Genomic DNA, 24,792 nt, shown 5'->3' with positions numbered 1-24,792 from the left:
AGCGTGGAGGTTCTGATGTCTATTGGTTGTTTCTCTTGGCGATAACATGTGTGGGCGCAAGTCTCGGGAAAGGCCAATTCTTTTGCTCGCCAATCGATTCGAGGATTGTGAGCTACCAACCATGGCATTCCCAAAATCAACCGGAACTGTAGTGCCTTAATGAGGTCGAAAACGATAGATTCTTCGTGTCCATCCTGGCACAGAAGGGTTAAAGCTGCAGTGCATTGGGATACTGGACCAGAAGCTATTTCCGTGCCGTCGACAGTGGTAACAGTGTCAGTGGTTGATTTAGGGCGTAACGGAAGCCCCATCTTTGCCGCAAGATCCTGGTCGATGTAATTCCCAACGGCTCCACTGTTAATGTACGCTCTTACTGTGTGCATCCGAGATGGTTGTTGGTGATTGATCAAGACCACAGATAGTGCAAAATGGGAGGTCTGTAGTTCACTTTCTTCGCTCGACAAGTGGACCCCTACACTTGCCGGGCTGGGGAGTTTTCCGATTCCTTGATGGTATCTTCCTTGTCCGTGGCCCCTACCGTCCTCCTCGGTGGCTTCACAGGGCACTCTTTAAGGAAATTTATTGACCTTCCACAGTACAGACATAACTGCTGCTGTCTCCTTTTATCCCTTTCCGCTTTAGTCAAGGGGGATCTGACCCCCCCGATTTGCATTGGTTCTCCTGAACCTTCCGTTGTGCGGGCAATATTGTCCTTTGAACGCACATACATAGGGTGAGGGTCCGGTCTGGTTCTATCTGCTCTTCGGTCCTGCAACCTATGATCCAGATGAACATCAAGGTCAATGAATTCTGTGCAGTCTTTCCGGGGGTTCACTACTTGTGCGAGAACATCCTTGAGCTCCCCCCGCAACCCCGATGAAATAACATGGTTCTCTTCTCCACTGGCCATTCTGCTTCAACTATGAGTCTATTGAACATGGCTATGTATGTTAATAGGTCTTGATTCCCTTGGCGTAGGGAAAGAAGTTTGTTGTCTAATGCCTGCCCATGAATACGACGGGCGAACAGCTTTTCTATCTCCTGCTGAAAGCCCGGAAGTCATGCAGCAAAGGATCGTCTTGGGCAACAAAGGGTACAGACCAGTTTGCGGCACTATATCTCAGGTAGGATAGCACAAAAGCGACCCGTGATTGGCCATTCGGAAATGCCCCTGGTCTACAAAGGAAGTGCAGGTGGCACTGGTTCATGAACGTTGCAAACCTCTTGGGATCCCCCGTAAATCGTTCGGGCAGGGCCAAGGGAACTGCCCCAGGAAGGGTTATCTGAACGGGATTGGCTGATGGTGCTGGCATCGAGGGCACGCTTCCCGGCAATGGTGCATGCCCTGCTTGTGACTGGAGAAGTTGCCGGCTTAAATCATCAGTGCGTTCTTTGGCTATTATCAGCTCTCTCCTCTGGGTGTTGGTCTCCTGTCTGGCTGCATGTACTTCAGAACGTAGCTGCCCCAGCATGTGGGCTAACTGGTCGGTTTCTGACGTTTCCATGACACCTAGGTGGATTTTAATGTGAGGCTTTGTGTTCTGTAACGCTCACCTGATATCCACGGGGACGTCACTCAGCCTGTTCTGACCTCTTTCGACCTCAAACCCTTCCCCGGAGTCTACTCGACTGGAGACTGGGCCTGAAACACAGGATTGGTATAGTTTAACTCCCTATTGTCTCTGCATGCTTGAACCCCTTCTTCCCCGGGGTCCAACCCTTCCCTTTGATCCACAGCTCACCTTGTTTTCTTGGAAAGTGTGCTCTCCATCCTGCTTTCAGCGCAGGGGCGCGTTGATTGATGCAGCCTCGTTGCTGCCTAGTTACTTCACTGGCAGGAGTCCGACAGGTAAGTATAATGAATCTTTTGAACAGTTTTCTAACTTCGTTCCTTTCCTTCCTTAGATGATGGCCGGCGTCCGGAGTTGGCAACGTTCTGCTGAGATAAGTAGCACTGAAGGTGAGTGAGAGCGCGATGCACAATGCGACCCTTTCGTATTTGTATTGAACTGAGTTCTTTTTCTGTGTCTTTTAGGTGCCGCGACGTTTTCAGCGTGGATGCCGGTTATGAAGAAGAAATGCGATGAGTAAGCGTGGTTTGTGGCGCCTCTAGATGTTTCCACTCTAACCTGCAGTGTCTTTTCCCTCTTGCAGATGGATGAGAAGTTCCGGAGACAGAGTTCCCCCAGAGCGGCTGGGATTCAGGTAATCGTTTGAAGCTCGTGCAGTCTGTAAAAATAAGCGAAGATTTGCTGAATGCTTACTAACGCCTTTTTTCTGTTCTTTTCCCTTTTCCTTAGGAAGCGGCGTGCCAGGATGGGAATGACACCGCCGAAGATGCCCGCAGAACAGAAGAAGCGATGAATGATGGGCAGAAGCGCTGCAAGGTAAGGCTGTTCCCAACAGTGTTCTTGTTCTTGCAGGAGCTGAGCGCAGAAGAAAGATGCAGGCCTACTGGAGACCGATCCGAACACAGTGAGTGTCACGCTGCAGGTGCAGAAAACACAAAGCATGTTTCTCAGCCTCAGCGTGACTTAAATAGTCTCTGGGTATCCCAGGTGTCTCTGGGCTGAACCACACCCAAAAGACTAGACTGCACATGCAGTTCTGGGAACCGAAATATGTGGGGCATCCATCTTGTCCCCATCAATGCACTACAAGTCCAATCCCCAATGTTATCCTATGGGAGTGAGTGAGTCTGGTGCCACAAGCGCCAAGTCTGACTCCAAGTGGGTCTTTGGAGGGATGGAGAGGCCCTTGAGGGCCATGTAGGTGATAGTGGCCTGGCTCCAGCCTGACATCTTGGAGGGCTGGGGACATGAGGGGCAGGAATCATGTTACAGACATCCTGGTGTCAGCGGATATTGTTCTACTGTGGTTTTTATTTTTCTCATGTGCACTTTGACATTTTAGCTAATTATGCCATTTTGTATACAATATACTCTAAAATGGTTGTGTCACACATTTTTCACCTGCCCTTTAGCCATTCTGTCCTTTGACCGTCTTCCTACCTTCACAGGTCTGGAAATCCCATTTACGGAAAGCCCTTTCCTGGACAAAGCCTTGCTTCCCGGGTGAAGCAGCGGCATGTGTTCTTGGACGGATGGGGGCTGGGACTGTCTGGTACCATCCCACATCCTCTCCAGAGTGCCTTTGTTGCTGTGCAGATGTGAAGGCAGGAGGCTGTCCATACTTGGACAACGCTTGCCAGTTTGATTGGTGGGTTTGTGGGTTTGTGTTACTGGTACCTGAACACCTGTGGATGTGCATTGCCTCCAGCAAAGTCCCAGTAAAACCCTGCTTGTGTCTGCTGATCTTCTGAGGACCCTCGTAGGCACTTCAGCCTCTAGACCAGTAGGATTAATGAGTCCCAGCCCCTGTTTGAGGAACCTGACCTTGGAAGCCCTTTGAAGTGTCCCGGGAACACCTTGTGGACTGACCAGCTTCCTCCTGGCGCTCTTTGCTGCACTGCTCTGCTCATCATTCTGAGTTTTAACTCGGGCACCACAGTCTCTCAGCTTGTGAAACACAACCCCTCTCCCTGCAGTTGCTGCTCTCCAGAACAGGACCAGCTTCTTTGTCTCTGCCATGACGGAAGCCTTCCGTTGCGTGATCACAGTAAACTTTGCTGCCGCTGCCTTCATTGTGTCCTTGCGGTCTACTGATACTGTGGGAATCGTGGTGGTCTTCCTCTCATCATGCTTGGATCGTCAACATGTGCATTCACTGAACCTGTCTTGCCAGAGCTTGGAAACCACCAACTAAACGTAAACACAAACATGATGCCGAAAGTAACCTCTGTGTCCGTGGCCCCTGGACCACTTGCAACAGGATCTTTTACTGAAGTAAGTGGGACCAGTGAATAAAGGAACCATACCGGTGGTTCCCACTCTAATCAGAGTAAGGGGGTTGAGCTTGCATAGCTGTTCTCCACCCGTTCCTCTCACGCTATAGGGTTAAATGGACTCAAGGTCCTTACCCTACACGTCCCTTGCCTGGTTGTGATTATTGGAGTTCTGATCAAGGATCCTCCTGGGTTTCCCCTAGAGTGGTGGGATGGAAGAGAACACCTAAAGAACTTTCATTTCCTTGTTCTTGCATTTCTGGAACACTTATCCTGACCTATTGACTTTGCCAATGCTTGTTTTTGCTTTGTTTACAGACTCCTGATTGCCTGCAAAGGGTTACAATTAGAATGAGTGACTCTTAAAGGACTAGACTCTATTCTCTTTATCAGGGAAGGTCTTTTAAACTGGCATTCAGCCTTATTTGTAAGGCAGAATAATAGTGTTTTACTCTTCCTCTCATAACTTGCTTTGAGTTGTAACTGGATCCAAGTTACTTACCTGTTTTCGCTGACTTAACTGCATACAGTTTACTTGTTTGACTTATCTGAATTTTACTTAACTGTCTTAAAAGAAAAGTGTTAGTCCTCCTTAGCAAGAGAAACCCTATGTGAATATATATGTGCTTGGTCTGGATTAAGGGACATTGATTGCCTATTATTATTTTAATTGAGAAGAGTGTTCAGGCCTAATAGATATCGTATTTTTATACTTCACCTTCTAATCTGAAGTAATAGAGTTGGAGTGCTCTGCGTTTGTCTCATTGAACCAATACACCACCTCCACGTTCTTCAGAGTCTAGGCTCTGTTCAATCGCCTAACTTGATAAGTGTTTGGCTAGACTTTAGTGTCAAAGGAAGACCTAGGTGTGAAAGTAAGATCTCACTTTCCTGCCAATTTTCAGACATATAGGAGGCATATTATACATGCACCGAAAGAATGTACATCTTCTATACAAACTGTTCACATACATGTAAGAGGTGCCCCTTTTGCAAATGTACAATGTATGACAACTCACATCAAAGTCAGGACTGACTTGGATGGAAGTTTTCATAGGTATATGGGAGGTAAAGAAGATGTAAATTGTATACATGTACAAAATGTAACGCTTTTATCAGTTTCGTACACTTACAAAAACTCACATAAAAACAAACCTCATTTTAAGTGAGGTTTCATGAGTATAGGGCATGTGCATTTCATAAGTCTATGCTATACACTCACATGCCAGACACACACCAAACACCTGTGCCTTACACCACACAAACCTTGACTCATGCTCTTATGATGAGTACTCTTACGGCACATGCTATTTCAGTCATCTTATGCCAGATTCCTGAACCACACAATCTTTTGACATACTGTTTGGCACACGTCCTTATGCCACATTCTCTTACGCCACATGATCTTATGTTAAGTTGACGTACAGCGCGCACTGCCACCATTTGTATGGACTCCAGGGGCTCACGTGGCTCTGTAAGAAAGAGCGTGGGTCAGTTAGTGAGGGAAGAGGGATAGAATAGTAGTTGTGCTCTTCTGTTGATGTTTGCAGAACCAGGAGAAACTGGTGTCTGCGCATGTCGGCTTTCTGAGTGTGGTTTGATTGTGTGCACTGGACTGTTGTGACCTGAGGGGTAAGGCCCAGTATCTGGGATGTTTGTTGTTTGTGGTTGTTGGTTGTGTCTGGTGTATGTCATGATTCCTGCCCCTCATGTCCCCAGCCCTCCAAGATGTCAGACTGGAGCCAGGCCAGGATCACCTACATGGCCCTTAAGGGCCTCTCCATCCCTCCAAAGACCCACTTGGAGTCAGACTTGGTGCTTGTGGCACCAGACTCACTCACTCCCATAGGATAAAATTGGGGATTGGACTTGTAGTGCATTGATGGGGACAAGATGGATGCCCCCACAAATTTTGGTTCCGTGAACTGCATGTGCAGTCTAGTCTTTTGGGTGTGGTTCAGCCCAGAGACACCTGGGATACCCAGAGACTATTTAAGCCATGCCCAGGCTGAGAAACATGCTTTGTGTTTTCTGCACCTGCAGCGTGACACTCACTGTGTTCGGATCGGTCTCCAGTAGGCCTGCATCTTTCTTCTACACTCAGCTCCTGCAAGAACAAGAACACCGTTAGGAACAGCCTTACCTTGCGGCGCTTCTGCCCATCATTCATCGCTTCTTCTGTTCTGCAGGCATCTTCGGCGGTGTCATTCCCATCCTGGCACGCCGCTTCCTAAGGAAAAGGGAAAAGAACAGAAAAAGGCGTTAGTAAGCATTCAGCAAATCTTCGCTTATTTTTAAAGACTGTACGAGCTTCAAACGCTTACCTGAATCCCAGCCGCTCTGGGGGAACTCTGTCTCCCGAACTTCTCATCCATCTGCAAGGGGGAAAAGACACTCCAGGTTAGCGTGGAAACATCTAGAGGCACCGCATACCGCGCTTACTCACTGCATTTCTTCTTCACAACCGGCATCCACGCTGAAAATGTCGCGGCACCTAAAAGACACAGAAAAATAACTCAGTTCAATACAAATACGAAAGGGTCGCATCGCGCATCGCGCTCTCACTCACCTTCAGCGCTACTCATCTCAGCAGCACATCGCCATCCCCGGACGCCGGCCATCATCTATGGAAGGAAAGGAACAAAGTTAGAGAACTGTTCAAAAGACTCATTTTACTTACCTGTCAGACTCTTGCCAGTGAAGTAACTAGGCAGCAACGAGCCCGCATCAATCAACGCGCCCCTGTGCTGAAAGCAGGATGGAGAGCACACTTTCCAAAAAAACAATGTGAGCTGTGGATCAGAGGGAAGGGTTGGACCCCTGGGAAGAAGGGGTTCAAGCACACAGAGACAATAGGGAGTTAAACTCTACCAATACTGTGTTTCAGGCCCAGTCTCTAGTCGAGTAGACTCCAGGGAAGGGTTCGAGGTCATAAGAGGTCAGAACAGGCTGAGTGACGTCCCCGTGGATACCAGGTGAGCGTTACAGTGTATAATTTATGTGTTTTATGAGTGGTGTCGCAGGCCCTTTGTGCATGTCTGGTAGTAGGAAGGTAGGCGGTTTATGTGTTTTGTGTGTGGTGTGGCTGGACCTTTGGGCATGTTTGGTGCTTGGGGTGTATGCAGGGGAGGAGTAGGAGCAGGGGTGGTTAGTACAGTTGCAAACTTCAGTGTGAAGTTAGCTTTCTGCATAGTCGCAAGATACAAAGGGGTACCATACTATATTCAGCCTAGTGGCTATGCTTGACATGCACCTAGATTCAACACATTGGATAGGTTTAAAGTTGCAACTAGATTCAATTCATTGGCTACGGATAGGTGAGGGACGGGAGGGTGGGGGAGAGGAGCAGACAGCGACTATTGTACAAGGCCTGACGACATTTCTGATAGTGCAAGGGCATAGACAATAGGTTAGGGAAGGGAAGGAGGGGGGAGGAAGGAGAGGAGAGGAACAGAGCGCGACTATTGTACTAGGCCTGACAACATTTCTGATAGTGCAGGGTAGAGGCATTGACAAAGGTTGAGGGAAGGGAAAGGGAGGGGGGAGGATGGAGAGGAACAGACAGCGACTATCATACTAGGCCTGATGATGTTTCAGATAGTGCAAGTGCATTGATTATGGTTAGGGGAGGGTGAGCAGAGAGAGGATACAAGCAGGGCAGAGGAAGAGAGGACTGAGAAACAGTGAGGTGAGAAAGAAGAAGAAACGCCGGCGAAATACAATGTTAAGCAGCAAACAGACAGATGGAGTTAACAGACAGATGGCGTGAGCACTGCCAAGATGCAAGGGTCAATACTGAACAACTTATGTTGCAAGAGTCCATCATGTGCATGCCAAGATTCCAATTCATTGATGAGCACATGATTCACTGCCACCAAGATTACGTAATGGTTCAAAAAGTCCAACATGAGTACAATGAGATTCAAGATGGGTGAATCAGCAAGAGTCAGAAAGTCAATTCAAAGCATTAGCACAAAGCGGTGATGGGAGCTCCATAATGTGAGATCAGACTCAGACTTCAGGCAGGGTGGGTTTGTTGGAGCAGAGGAGGCATTGCAACAGCAGAAGGGGGACAGCTAAATACAAGATTCCGGCATACAGGCACATACATACAGCAGAGGGGGTACAGCCAAATACAAGATTCCGGCATACAGGCACATACATACAGCAGAGGGGGGACAGCTAAATAAACGATTCTGGCATGCAGGCACATACATACAGCAGAGGGGGCACAGCTAAATACAAGATTCCTGCATACAGGCACATACATACAGCAGGGGGGCAACAGCTAAATACAAGATTCCGGCATACAGGCACATACATACTACAGCGTTACATCCAGGAACGTCCAGGCAGCGGAGAGGGGCCTTACAAATGGGCCTTGGAGGTAGCCCGGCATTCGCATGTCAGCTTGCCTGATTGGTTAAGATGTAGGGGTAGAGAACCAATCACAGGCGATCAGGCAGTGTGCAGAGAGGCCAGCTCGGCACCAAAGAAGGGATTGGCCATGTTGGAAGGCCTGATCATGTTAGCCAAAGTATGATGAAAGTGCACACAAGCTGTCCAAAGAGGCAGACACGGAGGAGCACATCATGGCAGCAGTACTTTGGTGCAAAGAACAAAACTCTGTGAAAACGTAATTTTTGGAGCCCGCGCTCCCAGCGCAATGTGCATTAGCCAAACAAAGCCCAGAGGGCTTACCTTAATTGATGTGGCGCAGGAGAAGGATCCCAGGGCCTCCAGGCCTCGGGATGCAGTGGAGACCCTCTTGGGTCAAAGTAAGGAAGAAAGTGGAAGGAAGGCAGGAATAAGCCTCATGAATAAGATGAAAGAAGACCAAATAACACGACCAGTGAGTTATCAGAGGCAAAAAAAGTCTGGTTGACGTTGAAAGCAAAAGTAATTGTGAACCGAAAGTTGAAGGTTGCGCGTGTCCCGATAAAACTGTAATCGAAAGGACAATTGCTGAATTGTAAAAGGAAAGGATACAAAGTAACAGAATGGTCTTGCGAGGTAAAGTCGCTTATTTGAAAGTCTCTGTGAAATTGTATGAGAGTTGAAAGATATTACAGCGGGAACCAAAGGAAAGAAAGTAACCACGATAAGTAAAGACAGTTGAATAAGAGGAGAGTGAAATATGTGAACTTTAAATATGCCAAGAGGGCAAAGTATATGAACTGTGAAAAGGGCCAAGTGGGCAAACTAAAGAGAATAAGAACTACAAATACCAAGAGTCATTGGTGTTACAAGATGAAGAAGATTGAGAATTGTAGAACTGTTGAAAGAGAGGTGATTACTAATACAGGAAGTATTGGTGTTGACGAACTTTGAAGAGGGCCAATAGGGCAAAACAAAGAGAATAAGAACTATAAGTACCAAGAAGCATTAATGTTGCAAGATGAAAGTACCAAGAAGCATTGGTGTTATAAAATAAGGAAGATTGTGAATTGCAGAATTGTTGAAACAGAGGTGGAAGTGGTCATGCAGAGGTCTGTGTACAATTTTTGCAGTTTTGAAAGTCTTCGACAGTGAAAAGATACCTAAGCAAAAAAGTGAGGAAGGGAAACCTCACAAAGAGACAGGCTCAAGTCCGGCAGAGGGAAGCCTGTGCAGAACTGTGTGATAAAGTGGCAGGAGACAGGCTCGAACCCGGCAGAGGGAAGCCTGTGCAGAACTGTGTGATAGAGTGGCAGGAGACAGGCTCGAACCCGGCAGAGGGAAGCCTGTGCAGAACTGTGAGACATTGAGTAAGTGAATGTGAGTAGAATATTGATGACAAGGTGGACGAAGCCTAAGGAAGTATTTGAACTACCAGAAGTTTGAAGCCCAAAACTGAACTGTTGAATTGTGCAAGACTGATAGAACTGTACCATCCACCTATCCTTTTTAAAAAAAACTCTCCAGACCCTGTAGGGCTGAACGAACGTGGGGAAGGGAATTGCTACTTAAGCCATTCTGACATTTTTTTGAGACAATATTTTCCTTGTGTATTCCCTTAGCACATTTGTCATTTTGTGAAGGAGGGCAAGGTTATTTTTTTTTAGTATAGGCCTTTTTATTTTTACTAGACTGACTTGGACTTGTTTGTTATTTATTTTAAATGCTGAGACTACTCACATTCTAGAGCTAGGGCCAGTTAGGAATTCTACCAACCTAACTAAAATATTAAATAAAGGTTTTTGAAACTTGTATCCATTGTGTCTGTGTCTACTGCTCGATACTGTGCCTTCCTTACAGTACCCACAAAGGACTTCTCCGTCGCGGTGGTGTACACAAGATTCTGCTGGTGTTTGTGTTTACCATTTTCTAACCTTCTAACGTACACACAGCTGCCCTGTGAACAGGGAAGTGCAAAATTAATAAATAAAAATAAAAATTGATTTACGAGTGAAGCATTAATCTCTTGATCCAATTATTGCTTATGTTTTGTTTAAAGACACTTTGATAGTTTCTCTCTTCATTTACATCCAAAACCAGAGCAAAAATATTACCACAACACTCTTGTTCAGGGAGGTAATCATTCTTTTTCTGATCTTATCCAGTATGTCAGAAAGTCATTTTCTGTGTACGTTGAAAGCTAGTGAAGTGGTATAACCTTCTCTTTGTACACTTCAGCAAAGGGAGGCTTCAAGATGTTTATGGCTGGAGCTTATGAGAAGGAAGTGCTTATCCCCTATACTCCCGCATCTCACGAGGGGACGACGCCGTTTGTCTTTCATGTAGATGGAGAACTGCATCCTGAGCTGGAGGTGTCGCTTCAGGTAAGTGGCTACAGACTTGAACTCTCTACATGTTTCTCACTGAAGGCATTGACAGTGCATTAAGGTAGCTTTGATGTATTAATGATTGCTGCATGTCTTTAAAGTGGGTCACATGTCACATTTAGAACTTGTCATGAGAAGCCTTTGAATTATTAATTCTGTGTGGTTCTTTGTTACCTCAATGCCTTTTTGTGTTATCTTTGTTTAGTCAATTTCTAAATTTTTTCTGTTTCACCTCAACAACAGTTTGAAGAATAGATATTTTTGCAGGTTTATAACTACAAGAAATGAATGTGTTTTGGTGTTTCCTCTAGTAGATGTTGTTGCATAGTGATTATGGTACTTGATTTTACTTGGACTTTTTGAGCCATTGCCAAGCTACTCCTGGTGTGTCTAAATAACTGTGTGTCTCTCTTTTGAGGTTCAACAGCTATATTATTGAACCATATAGATTGGATCCACCTTGCAAAACCCTTTATAGATGTGGATTGATCACCTCATTAACCTTGGACAGTTTTGTTTTCCACTTTGAACCAAACCTAATTCACAGAGGGCCTGCCAGTATTACGACTGTGTCTGCATTTACCACCGTCTTAAACAACTCCATCAGACTATTGCCCTATGCCAGATTCTCCTGTGGTGTCTTCCCTGTTAGTTCTGTCACTTTGAACGCTGGTTTCCATTTTCAGCTTTATAAGAAACATTTGCAATGCCCAGTTCTCCGTCGCCTTCCGACTTCCGTTTAAGACCTCCTCCAGCTGTCTTGTGAATTGACCAGTGGGTATTAATAAGTGACCTCCTGATTCCAAAGCAAATGGTCTCACATTTTCATCTGGTTTTTCTGTTACTCATTCCGTGTAGTGTGTACTCAGTCACTTCAGCCAACTTGAATACTAATTTGCAAGCTTCTATGTCTGTTATATGGCAAGAAAATGGTGAGTGATAGCAAAATGATGCATAAGTGAAATGGAACATGAAATCACAATAATCTGTCCTGGGAAGTTATGACATTTCAGTGAGAGTAAATTAGAGTGCACCAGAGACCTATGGGAGTAACAGACTAGAAGTATGTTCCAACCACTTGAGCACATTTAGTGTTTAAAAGGATGATTTCACCAAGAACCTAGGTCATTCCACTATCTGATATTAAATGATGGATCTGGAAAAATTGTAAGATTAAAAAATTAGTTTCCTGAAAATGTTTAACAACGTATTTTCAATTTAGCTGTAAGGACACAACATGTAGGACCATGAGTGGTGGGACCCATAATGTGATTAATAATAGTTATCACTATGCTTACCCAATGACTAAGAGCTTCATTACGAGGTGGGAGGTCATGTTAAAACATGTGTAATTAGCCAAATATGGCCTGTTTCGTAGCCTTCCCTTTTCAGGTTTGGATGGAACTGCATCTGGCTATATTACAGTACAATACCACTGATGTATTATGAGTTGGATTTTTGAAATTGGAAACCCACCATTGTTTACTTTGAACGCAGTGGTAGAGGTAAAAAGCGTAATATGATCCCAAAACTTTTACGTTGTTCACTGTTACATTGGCAATGTGGAAGAGCTTCAATTCACTACATGGATAAAAAACATTTTATGTAGTCATTGTATGGAGATACAAATTTGAGCATTTCTGATGCCCACACTTTCACCACCTTACCCATGTTAAAATGTCAGAATTTACCTTTTTGTGCATAAACAACATATCAATTTTTCACCATCAATATTGGGGTAGAAATGGGTTTTAAAAAATATGTACTATGTGACAGTGCTGGAATACCACCAGGAGTATTCCAGCAAGGCCACTACTTTCAAACCTGTTCCAGTGTTAAAGTAGGAATTGGGTGGATTTTCAGCAATACTGCCACCCGTACTAGTAATTACCTCTAGTAGTATTCCTAACAAAAGGTCCACCCATCTCGTAACAAGACCTTACTTGTTCAAGCCTTTTTCAATGCAACCAAATAATTACTTTTTCAACGCTTAACGAAGGCCAAATTTAGGTTGGACATGGGTGATCGTATTTTGATGAGTACTAAGTAAGTTACATTTTCTGAGCATTCAGAGGAACCATTAGGAAGTTTACTTTCGCGTTGATTTTATGACTCTTGTATGCTGATAAAAAGTTCTGCAACAGTAGGTTAGAAATTCAGTGCGGTGTCCAGTCAACTGGTCGACGACAAACTGGTCGACTGCAATTTGGTCGACACCATTTGGTCGAATGCCAAATGGTCGAATTTTTTTTTTTTTTTATATATATGTGTTTTGTGGGTTTTCGTGTGGGGAAAAAAAATAAAAAAGAAAAAAAGGGGGTTGGGGGGGGGACCCCCCCAAAAAAAAAAAAAAAATGGGTAAAAAAAAAAAAAAAAATTCGACCATTTGGCATTCGACCAAATGGTGTGGACCAAATTGTCTGTCGACCAAATGTTTTCGACCATTTGACTGGTAACCATTCAGTGCCTATCGTGCAATACGTTGGTCAAAGAGGGAATAAAGACTTGAATGCAGTGCTTCTTCCTTGTATCTTGTTTGGCAATTATTCTCACTTAGAAAGGAAAATTGACTATGTTCAGTTGTAAAAAATAATTGATTATTAAAGAAATACTCACTGCAGCAATATGTTATGTACTCTGGTTTCATGGCGGAGTACTACCCAGAGCTACCACCATTGCAAGTGATACTCATCAGTGAGACCGTGACTGCATCATGCTTTCTTGGTATGTGACTGACTTTGATGAAGCCTAACAGACCTTTCTTTAAGTCTGGCTTGTCCAACTCGAGCCCTCGAGGGCGGGAAACATGTTGGATTTTCATGATAGCCTTAATATTTATGAGATACATTTGTATACAATGATGCTAAATGTATGCACATTTGTTCTCATGAATATTATTGAGAGATAACCTGAAAACCAGACAGGATTCCTGCTCTTGAGAGCTTGAATCAGACAACTCTGCTTGTAGGTAAATGCTTAATATGATCACACCTAATGTAAACAATTTCAGAAAGACGCAATTTCTGCATCATGCATGTTTGACATGGGAATGATTTCAGTGGTACACAGCACTACAGATATGGAGTGTACCAGACACTTCTACACACCAAAAACAGCAAATACTCCCAGCAAAAAGGAAATGGGGAGTACAAATATTCCCAACATCAAATATGACCAAGGTGACACATAGGAACCTGCCGATCTGCCTCCCGTTTCCATCCACACAGCTCCAGGTATATACAAGTGTTGCCAGCCATTTCAATAGGTTCCACGTCTTTTTAATGAATAAATACATAAAAAATTAATATACAACAACACAAACATAACATTTTTGTTCCTCTTTCTTGGGGGGTCCTCCAACAAACCCATTTCCCCTTGCCAAAGACCCACCCCAAACCCCTCCCCACAAGAATGATCCCGTTACCCCACCCCCACACATAGTTTCTTTAAAAATGTTATTTTGCGTAATTTATGTTTCGTTATAAATTGATTCGTTATTTTTTTTCATTATTAACACTGTATACCATTTCAATGCCACAGGATGTTTATTATTACTGCCAGCTTTGAAGTGGAACTTTAGGGTAAAATTGGACATTTTAATTTGGTCAGAATACTCAGTACAAAGAAGTATGGATAACGAAAAGATATATTTTTTTACAGTTAAAATATATATTTACTCACATAACAAATATCACTATTGGAACCAGGGATTACTATTTACCCCCTACAAATAATTTGACTCTCTAATTCTATGAACAGGGACTTAAATACTCCCACTTCCAAATCTTGCCTAGAGTTCCGATTACACAACTTAATGTCATTTTACGAACCACCAAAGGATGAAAAGGTGAACCAGGCACCCTTTGGATTAACTTTGTCCCAGACCTATCGAGATGCTGGTCTACCATGAAATTTCACAATTTCCCACTTCAAATGTACTAATTTTCTGAATTCAGAATGAGGAAAGGTTGATTTGTTCCTAAGTGAGTTTGAGCTTGAAACCTGCAAGTAACATAGAGATATTTTCAACAGGTACATTAATGTACTGAGAGTTTACTCGAGCTAAATGCATTCTTCTATGGATAACATTCAAAGGTGCATAGGAAATGTGTTCTTCCTAACACTCATTGCGACTCACCACCTTCTTTACCTTTTGTCACCACTTCTCTTACCTCCTACAGCCTTTCCTGCCTTTGTCGTTTAACCTTTGAATTGTTTACCTCCAATCTTTTCCTTAAAACCCCAAACCCTCCAGATCACTATATGCAGATTCTTCTTTTGGAGTATGTTTGGGAAAATGAGGTACATAATAATAGATTGTAAAGATTTGCAAAGTGACCAGGATCTCAATTTGGAGATTTGTGACAAACTATGGACTAGGGTTGGGTGATATATCGAGTTTTGGAGATATATTGATATATTTTCTAAATCGATATAGGATGAGACAATATCGTTAACATCGATATATATATATATATATATATATATATGTATATATATATATATATATATTTTCACTAAAAAAACTTTGTTAAAGGGACGTTATGGTTAAGTTGCACTAATAAAAACCTATGCAATTCAGTAAAAAAAACGTTGTTAAAAGGACGTTATGCTTACAAGTAAAATCTAAAAACCCCTGAAATTCGCCAGTTATGGTAAGCTAAGCAACCATAACTCGCGCCACCACCGTGCCCTGCTAAAACTACATGCTCCTTTAAGAACCACCTTTCACAGTGTAAACATATATTTTTTTTAAAATCGCATACGCTCCATCTACTTTATATTTCGCAGTAAAGGACATACACGTAATTAGATTTGCAATTAACAATCTAGATTTACAAAGCAGTAATGTGTGGTACTAAAAAATAGGATTTGTTGTTATAATCCTTTTCCAAGATGGCCACCATAGAAGGGGAAGGCGGTTGTTCCATACATGTCCCCTCTTTGCTTTCCATGGCAGCCTACGAAAAGTAAAAATACGTGCTGTGATGCAGAACCTGAAAATAAACATACAGCGACGTACAACATAGCACGTTTCATTTTGAAATAATACATTGTTTTTTAAAAGAAAACATTTACATTTTAGAATTTGTAAAGTAGTGTTATTTCACAAGAAACTGTTCGAGACCATCGGACTATTAACATTTTCAATGAAAGTGTAACATTGTGTCTATGTGCGTCATCGAAAATGTTAATGGTGAGCCACACGTTGTTCTTTTCATATACACAAAGTATGCGTGTTCGATAAAGCAACCGCTTTGCTCGCACAGTGATTTCCAAGACGTAGCCATGACCTTCGGCCTACACTACCATAAAAGAGGTTGTTATTCCTAATGGCCACTTCAGCGTATGGACAAAAGGGGCCGGCGGAATTATCCCACAAAATTGTGACAGACAGGCAGCCGGTCATGATCAGTTGCATCTGAGGTCCAAAGAAGCCATCACTCGGCATCTGGAATCCATGGCACGCACAGTGAGGCAGGATGTAGCTGGTCGGAAAACTTAAGAGAAAGTACGTATCAATACCCAGCCTTCAGCAAGCAATGTCAAAAAAGACAAAAAGAATGTGGAAAGTAATACACAAATCGAAGTGGTCATACATTACATTTTAAGGAAATATTAGCGTTGAACATGGGTAAATCTATTGACAAGCTACAAACGCTGAGAATCTGCACTCTACATAAGTTACAAAAAAATGACAACTACACACAAAGATGGTCCTTCAGTTACAAAGCCAAAATTAATGGTCAAGTAACAAAAAATTACATCTCGTGATTTCAAAAAACACCAAAAGAACATGCAAAGTGATACACAATGAGATGGGATCAAACGTGACATTTTAAATAAGAAATATTAGCATTAAACAAGGGTAAGTCTAAGCAGTACATGGGTAAATCTAGTGACAGGCTACAAACGCCGAGAATCTGCACTCTTCATAAGTAAAAAAAAATGACAACTAAACACAAAGATGGTCCTTCAGTTAGAAAGACAAAAATAATGGTCAAGTAACAAAAAATTACATCTCGTGATTTCAAAAAAGACCAAAAGAACGTGCAAACTGACACACAAAGCGATGGGGGTCAAACGTGACATTTTAAAGAAGAAATATTAGCTTTGAACAAGGGTAAGTCTAATCATAGCCTGCAAAGGCAGAGAGTCCGCACTCTTCGTAAGTGGAAAAAAAAGACAACTGCACAGAAAAGTAATACTTCAGTTATATTGTCAAAATGATTGTTCTGATAATAACAAATTTAAACTCGGTCCGGTGTTGAGTCGTCAAAATTAAACTTACATTATATTTACCGCCTCCATTGGTTTTCGATAAAGTCAGACAGCAATGTGTTTGCAGCAAAGAATCTGTGTGAACTGATATTTCATGTGCCTTACAAACGTTATTTTTAAAAAAAAACTTTAATGATTGTGGTACACAACATTGCAACAACATGACATTCCATATATATCCATATCTGAGACGTTCAGTTCAGTTATATAACATAATGTGCGGTATTACAGAATAGACATATTACTGGGCCCTGCCGGGCTGCTACTGGTCGAGTCCGCTTCACATAGATATACTCTGAACCCGGCCCAAATGTCCTTTGGTTTACATGAGTTTGGGAGTGACATTACATAGTGTTCCTCACATTCATTAACATACATCAGCTCCTTAAGAAAATGGTTCACTTGTGATGCCTGTGCACTCTTCCATTGTTGCAGAATGCACTTTTTTGCCAACGCGCGTGCAATATTAAAGAGCCTTCTGATTACCTCTGACTGTTTTCCTATATCCCCGAACAGATATTTTTGTGGTGTGAGGTCTGCCGGTATCTGGGTTACTTCTTATAGGATTTTCGCCACCTCCCCCCAGAATACATATATGTGTGGGCAGCTCCAGTACATGTGTATTGAGTCGGCCTGATCTGCCCCACACTTCTGACACCTACCGGGACTGTTATTTGTGAATTTCGCAATTTATTGGGGGTATAGTGCAACTTATTCAACACCTTAAATTGGATCAGCCGGAGGCCTGCGTTCATGGATACCCTCTTGGTCAGTTCACAGTACCTCTCCCAGGATCTGTCAGTTATCGTAGCACCCAGATCCGTTTCCCAGGAGGTCTTTATCATGTTTACCGTTGGAGTGTTGGCCTGCACAGCCGTGTATAGCCCCGAGACGCTGGTTCCTGACCGGGTTGACAAGGCCACCAGGCACGGGTGCGGTAGGGGTTCATCTGGGAACAGTGGCCACCTAGCCTTAAAAGCCATTCTCATTCTATGGTATTGTAATATCATCAATTGGTCCCTTCCCATTCCTGTTTTGAACTCTTCCAGTGTTATAAATTTGCTATTAGGGAATATGTCTTTGATTTTAAGTTCTCCCTCCGGGTCCCATGTCTTCTGCACATCTGGATCACATGAGGGTGCTATCCCGGGGAAGTTCCAGAACGGGGCATCAGCGTAGTAAGGTGTCTCCAACCCGAGCCTACGGTAAATTTTGGACCATGCATGCACTGTTGTACTGACTGGATCGAATGGACACTCATCTCTGTGTTTTCCTTTAAAGATGACTGACCTTAACTCGGTTGGGCGTGCAGCGTGTTTTTCTAAACAAATGTGGGGTGAGGTGTCCTGCTCATCATACCAGTGTTTAACAAACCGAGCCTGTGCCACTAGGTAATACAATTCAAAGTCTGGAGCTGCTATGCCACCTTTGTTATAGGGTTCCACCATTTTTTCCCACCTCATTCTGGACCCTCCCTCCCCCGCACCAGACAAACTCTACTGCCATGAATCTGAACCACCTACCAGGCCATATCGGGATATTAGAAAATATATATATAGCAGCTTGGGGAGAATGACCATTTTCAGTATAGCAACCCAGCCGATAAGTGAAATGGAAAGTTTAGCCCAGAAGCGGAGTTTAGTAGAAATCTTGTTCAACAGGGAGTCGTGGTTGTTCGAGAATAGGGATGTTCTGTCTCCCGACACAATAACACCCAGGTATCTTATCTTATCAGGGGACCACTGTAGGCCGTGCGTGTTGTTTGGACATCTAGTGGCAGAGGTCAGGGGAAAGATTTCAGATTTGGAGCGATTAGTTTTGTATTCTGAGTATTCTGTGAATCTATGGACGGTCTCCATCGCTGGCCCCAGGTGTGTGTCTGGCTCCCGGATGTATAACAGGGCGTCATCTGCATATAGTGATATTGATTGGGTCAGGCCCGACATCCATATACCCCTCTGTCCCTGGTGTTCCCTAATTGCTGCTGCGACTGGTTCCATAGTAAGGGCGAACAGTATAGGGGAGAACGGGCAACCCTGTCTCGTACCCCTTCCCAGCTCAAACCATTCTGACATGGTGCGATTAGTCAATACCCTGGCTCCCGGGTTAGTGTATAGTACCTTGACGCATTTTAGGAAGTATGGGCCTAATCCAAACGTCTCAAGCACCATGAACAGGTATGTCCATGACACTGAATCAAACGCCTTTTCGGCATCTAGAGATACAGCCACCGCCCGGGCTTCTGGCTTAATCTGGCCCATGACACCAAACAACCTACGCAGATTCAGTGCCGTCGATCTGGTGGGGATAAATCCGCATTGGCCCGGATGTACCAACACGGGCATGTTGGGCAGGAGTCTTGTGGCCAGAATCTTTGAAAATACCTTGGCGTCACAGTTTATAAGGGATAGGGGCCGGTACAAGGACATCTCGTTCGGCGGGCGCCTGGGCTTGAGGAGTACCGTTATTATGGCCTCTCTCATGGACGTTGGAAGTGTCCCTACCTCTATGGCCTCCTCCCACACGGACAGTAGTATCGGGGCCAGCTCCTCACAGAGCTCCTTGTATAACTCGGCCCCAAGTCCGTCTGAGCCGGGTGCCTTCCCGTTGGCTAGCGATTTTATCGCTTCCTTTATTTCATCGATCATTAGGGGCTGGTCTAGCGTCAGTCTATTTTCTGTTGACAACGTCGGGAGCGTGATGCTGTCTAAGTATTCCCTAATGTCATTGGGATTTTTCAGGTCATGATTAGCATACAGTTCTGTGTAAAAATGGGAGAATTCTCTGTTTATGCCCTCCTCACTTGTGGTTACCATGCCGTCCCCCGCTACTATGCTGGAAATCGTTGTATGGTGTCTCTGGCCTTCAGCAGGTTGGCTAGGGTGCGACCTGCCCTGTTCCCCTCGCCACACTGGCGTGCTCTGACTGGAGTAGCCATATACAGCAGTTCCCTGGTAGCTAGTCTATTGAATTCTTGTAGCTTACTATTGATGTCCGCAAGGATGTTGTCTTCATGTGTGGCTGTATATCGCTGTTCTAACTTACCCAACCGTTTCTCTACTTCCTCCAGTTCCCCCCTGACCGCCTTCAACAGCCCCGTGGATTTGGAAATCAGGATCCCCCTCACCCATGCTTTAAATGTCTCCCATAAAGTCGCAGAGCTACTGACTGAGTTTTTATTAGTTTCAAGGAAGAATTCTACCTCTGTGTGTAATTCCTCTGCCACTGCAGGATCCTTAAGGATGTCGGGAGGCATTCTCCATCTTCTAACCGGGGGTTTCAGGTTTCCTAGTGTCATGTCTAAAAGGATAGGGGAGTGATCCGACAGGGTACGGGGAAGTATTTTGCTATTGTCGATTTGGTTCATAAGAGATGCGGACACCAGCTAGTAATCTATGCGAGATTTGGTATCATGCACCGAGGAGTAAAAGGAATAATGTCTTTTATGGGGGTGTAGTGTTCTCCAGGCGTCTACCAGTGTTAGTTGCGATATGATTTCTTGTAAAATACCTGCTGTTTTTGTGGGATTCCTGTGTTTGGAGGTGGAGCGATCTAGGGTAGTGTCTAATATGGTGTTGAAATCTCCCCCCCACAATATTTGCTCACTTCCAGAGAAGCCAACCTCTTGCATTACATTCGTATAGAAGTCAGGGTCATCCACGTTCGGACCATACGTGTTTATTAATATCAGTTCCACCCCAGCGATGCTGCCCCACACTATTACGTAGCGACCCAGAGGTCTATTTTACTTTTTCCCAATTGGAACCCAACGGAGGGGTGGATCAGGACAAGTACTCCTCTTGCCTGTGAAGAGTATTCAGTATAGTATCTATGCTGACCCCACCCTTTCAAGAGCTCAGTGTTGACCTTCTGGAGCGTATGAGTTTCTTGTAACATGATTATCTGGGGATGGTGCCGAGTGACATAGGCTCCCACCTTGTTCAACTTGGCTCGGTTGTTCAGCCCACGGACGTTCCATGTGAGAAGTTTTAGTCTCAGCCCTCGGGCCGTCATAACAGGATTAGCCATATCTGTATACCGTTGTTGCGTCTCTTGACTTGCTTTTACTCAGGAGCATTCCATGTGCTGCAATGTCACCACGATTTTTAACTTAGGACTCCTCCAACTGAGTCCCAAACCCTCAACCCCCCCTCCCCTTCCCGTATTGCTCAACGGAGGTGAACATTCTGTGATACTTTGGTCCCCCACCCACATCATCTCCCCCAACTTGATGATGCTGCCCTGTAATGGTCATTTCCTTAAACTGGTGGAGCCTTCCTGAGGGTCGCCCGTTGCATACACCTGGCTTGCCCCTGACGGAGGCTCTCGGCTCGGTTAATCATAAGTCTTCATTCAGTCCGTCCAGAGTTTTCCTTTCTCTGGGCGGTAATGAGCTGGCTAGTCCTTTAATTTTTTTTTTCCTTGTTTCTTCCCCCTGTGATGGGAGCAGATGGTTTACTCTGGTCAGTTAGCTGAGTCTGATATCTCATCTCCGGGTTGTGGTCTGGCGTTCTGGTCGACTATCCGGGCTCTGGGAGGTAGCGGAATAGAGGCCTCTATATATGTTATGGCTTCTGTGGGGTTTTCAAAAAAGTGAGCTCTCCCACCATGTTGGATTCTCATTTTCGCTGGGAAAATGAGGGCATACGGTACATTGCGTATCCGCAGCTGTTTTTTCACAAGTTCGTAGGATCGGCTCTGTGCCTGTATACCAGCAGAGAAATCTGGGTATATATGGATTCTGTTGTGTTCAAAATGTAGAGTGCCTTTCTCTCTGGACAGTCTGAGTATCGAATCCCTGTCCCTGTAATTAAGGAGATGTGGTATTACGGTGCGGGGAGGTGCCCCAGGTTTCGGTAGTGGTGCCAGAGTGCGATGGGTCCTCTCCACAAGGAAATGTTCGGAGAAAGATTCTGCTCCCAGGATATCTCTCAACAGGTTTTCCACTTGTCTCTCCATGTCGCCCTTGCCAAATGTTTCTGCAATTCCAACAATCCAGATGTTAATCCTTCGAGATCTTGATTCTAAATCTTCACACTTATTTTGAGTTTTCCATAGCTCTGTCTGGAGGTGGGCTATGTCGCGGCCATGCTGTAAAATTTTGTCTTCATTCGTGCCTATCCTACTCTCCACTTCTGTGATACGCGTGCTCTCCTTCTCCACTCGAGCCTTCAGGGACGCAATCGTTGCGACTATGTCGTCCAGTTTGACATTGACTGCCATGAATCCATTTTGGACTACTGTTGCTAGGCGGTCTAGGGGATCTTCCCCTTGTTTGTCGTGTTCCTGTGGCGCCCTATTGGCCGCCCTGTGTGGCTGGGAGTTGGCGAAGGAGTCCATCGGGCCGGTCTTTTTCCCTCCTATGCCTTTCCTCTCGGGGCATCCCATGTGGTGTGGTGTACAGCCTTAGAGTGGACTGTGTCCTCCCACGTATTATAGACTGCCATGTAAATGTTCAAGGAAGAGAAAAAAGGCGGGTAGTGTGGAAGCGTTTGGGCTTCTTCACACCCTCTTTCCTCAGGGTGTCTTCGTATTTAGTTGTGCCTTCTACAGGACCAGGATCTTTGCCGGGCGGACCCCAAAAGTTTGATCAAAGAGACTGCACCCACGCGGCTCTCAGCGGGGTGCCCTCTTGCACCACTTCAGGATTGATGGGGTTTTGCTCGGCGGGAGCCGCCTAGTTCTGCCTTTGTATTCCGGGATGTATTAGTGCACTGGTAACCACACCACGTGGGCTGTAATGCTATCTTGCTGGGCGAGCACCACCAAGTGCCGGGGGGATGCAGCCTCCTATCCCCCCTCAGCCGTGACAGCCCCAGACCCTAGCAACCACACGGGAACACCCTCAGTGGTCTCCGCCGTGTTTCATGCATTGTGCACATAGGGCACTATGCTCATTCAATTTTGGTACCGGCAACAGTTCCTGGGATTCGTCACTTAGCCTCCCCGTGGCCTCACCCCGAGGGTTATGGCGTGGCACTGGTGTTTGTCATCGTGGGGGGGGCCTCCCCGCTGCATTTACTTGGTGTGAGGGGTGTGACACGACCCCCCCGCGTGTCTCTGCGTTGCTCCTCTGTGCTCTCCTCGGTTTGCCAGCTCAGGGGAAGAAGAGGCCAGCCTCTTCGGCTGCGGCGCCGCGCATAGCACAGCCGCGGGAGCCGTATAACGCTCCTTCGGCTGCTCTGCCGGCCTTCCGTTCTCCTCTCCTTATGCAATCAGCTTCGGGTGTTTGTATTCTCCACCGGCGGCTTCTCCACGTCTCAAGCCGAGGACGGCTGCACTGCCCTTCGCTTCTCGGGCGACTCAGTACGAGAGTTACCGCTAAGCCCATCCCCCAATGCGGCCCGCTCTTCCCGGCGCACCTCCGGCACCCAGTAGATGTTCTGTGGAGCCGGCGGGTGGCCGCGTCAGCACCTCCTGTCCGCCAAAATGCTTCCAGCTGGATATTGTGGGTTTTCCTTCATGTAGTCACTCGATTCTTCGGGTGCTTGCTCCAGAGATCTTCCGCCTCATGAATCTTCCTCTTTCAAGCGTTTGGAGCGGCGCTGAAAGGATTTATTAGGAGCAGGATTTATGTTTGAGCCGGAGCTCTCCTCTCAGACAGCCATGTTCGTTGTGCGCAACAGCGCCCCTCCCTTACAAACGTTTTTGAAACATAACCTTATCAAATGGTATTTTTTGGAAACTTTAACTCCCTGCATTGTTGCTTAAGTTTCCCTTTCGCTCAAGGTCAAAAAACAATTGCCCCTTATGGTTTTAGACGGATGCGTGGGCCTACTGAGCTTGCAAGCATAAAAGTAAACCAAGTGACCTTCACTCAGAATGCAAATATATTCTCACTTTGCAACAACATATGAGAATCCATTCATGAGAACCGCTACTCCCATACACTTGCAGAACCGCTGTTTCCAACAAACAGTGCAGGTGGCTGGCTCAGATTGCAAACTCTAGGACGCCAGTCTGACTGCAATATTATTCTACATACATTGTAACACAGATGCAGTAATTGTTCGCCATATATTGAGCATCAACTTTCAGTTTACCGTGTGACTTTGGTGATAATAAAACACCACTTTTAGCCTTTCTGTTCCCACATCCCATCCCAGCCTCATTAACGCTCACCTTCCGAAACAGTATTTCATAAGTGTAACAAGTGCAATGGTGTCTTGTTTTATATGTATTTTCGGCGATGTCCGCGTACAACCAAAACACGAACAAAAGATGGCATGCGCAGCAAAAGAATCTGACGCACTTCATGCTGTTCACAACCAATCAGTGAAAGCATCACATGTCCGCGGACATGATGCTACGGATTAGCCAATCGATTTCTTGTCCGCGGAGTGAACAGGGAAGTGTGACTGCGGAGCGGACATAGATATCACTAATTTTTTTAGACATACTTATTGGTCGTTTTAAAGGAAACTACTGGATGAATTATCACCAAATTTACAAAAGTACGTTTTCGGGACCAAGCCCCTGCCCCTGTCGCAAATTTGGTGAAAATCCGTCCAGCGGTTTGGCCTGTAGGCGTGTGCAAAGTTTTTCCCCCATTCAGTCTATGGGAAAAAAAGACGTTTTGGGACCCCCCCTATAACTTTTCTCCCCCTGGACCAAACATCACCAAACTTTATTTACATTTTGATATTAACACTGTGCATTCTGAAACAGAAAGAGGAACCATGTACTTGCACTTTATTTTGATCAATGTCTTATAAATAAAGGTGTTTGTGACCTTTCACATGTAATGGACTGCTTACAATTGAGTATTTAACCCATATAAACAATATCGATATATACATATATATATATCGCTATTTCGCTTTTTTCCCCAAAATTATCGAGATATATACATAAGGTCCAAATCGCCCAGCTCCAGTGTGGACTACAGTTTGTGAAGTTCAT

The 24,792-nt window shown here is 44.8% G+C and overlaps 1 protein-coding gene across 1 annotated transcript in view; it reads left to right on the top strand.

Moving 5' to 3' along the window:
* PLA2G4F (phospholipase A2 group IVF) overlaps positions 1-24,792 on the top strand; it is a 403,704-nt gene that overhangs the window by 262,244 nt on the left and 116,668 nt on the right. Inside the window, exon 8 of the mRNA XM_069638816.1 lies at positions 10,460-10,605. Coding sequence (XP_069494917.1) covers positions 10,460-10,605 — 146 coding nt within the window. The remainder of the gene's footprint in view (positions 1-10,459; positions 10,606-24,792) is intronic.

Source organism: Ambystoma mexicanum, chromosome 14 (genome assembly GCF_040938575.1).
Source record: "Ambystoma mexicanum isolate Mex_15411 chromosome 14, UKY_AmexF1_1, whole genome shotgun sequence".
In the NCBI taxonomy this organism is placed as follows: domain Eukaryota; kingdom Metazoa; phylum Chordata; class Amphibia; order Caudata; family Ambystomatidae; genus Ambystoma; species Ambystoma mexicanum.
This window is presented reverse-complemented; position numbering and strand designations above follow the sequence as displayed.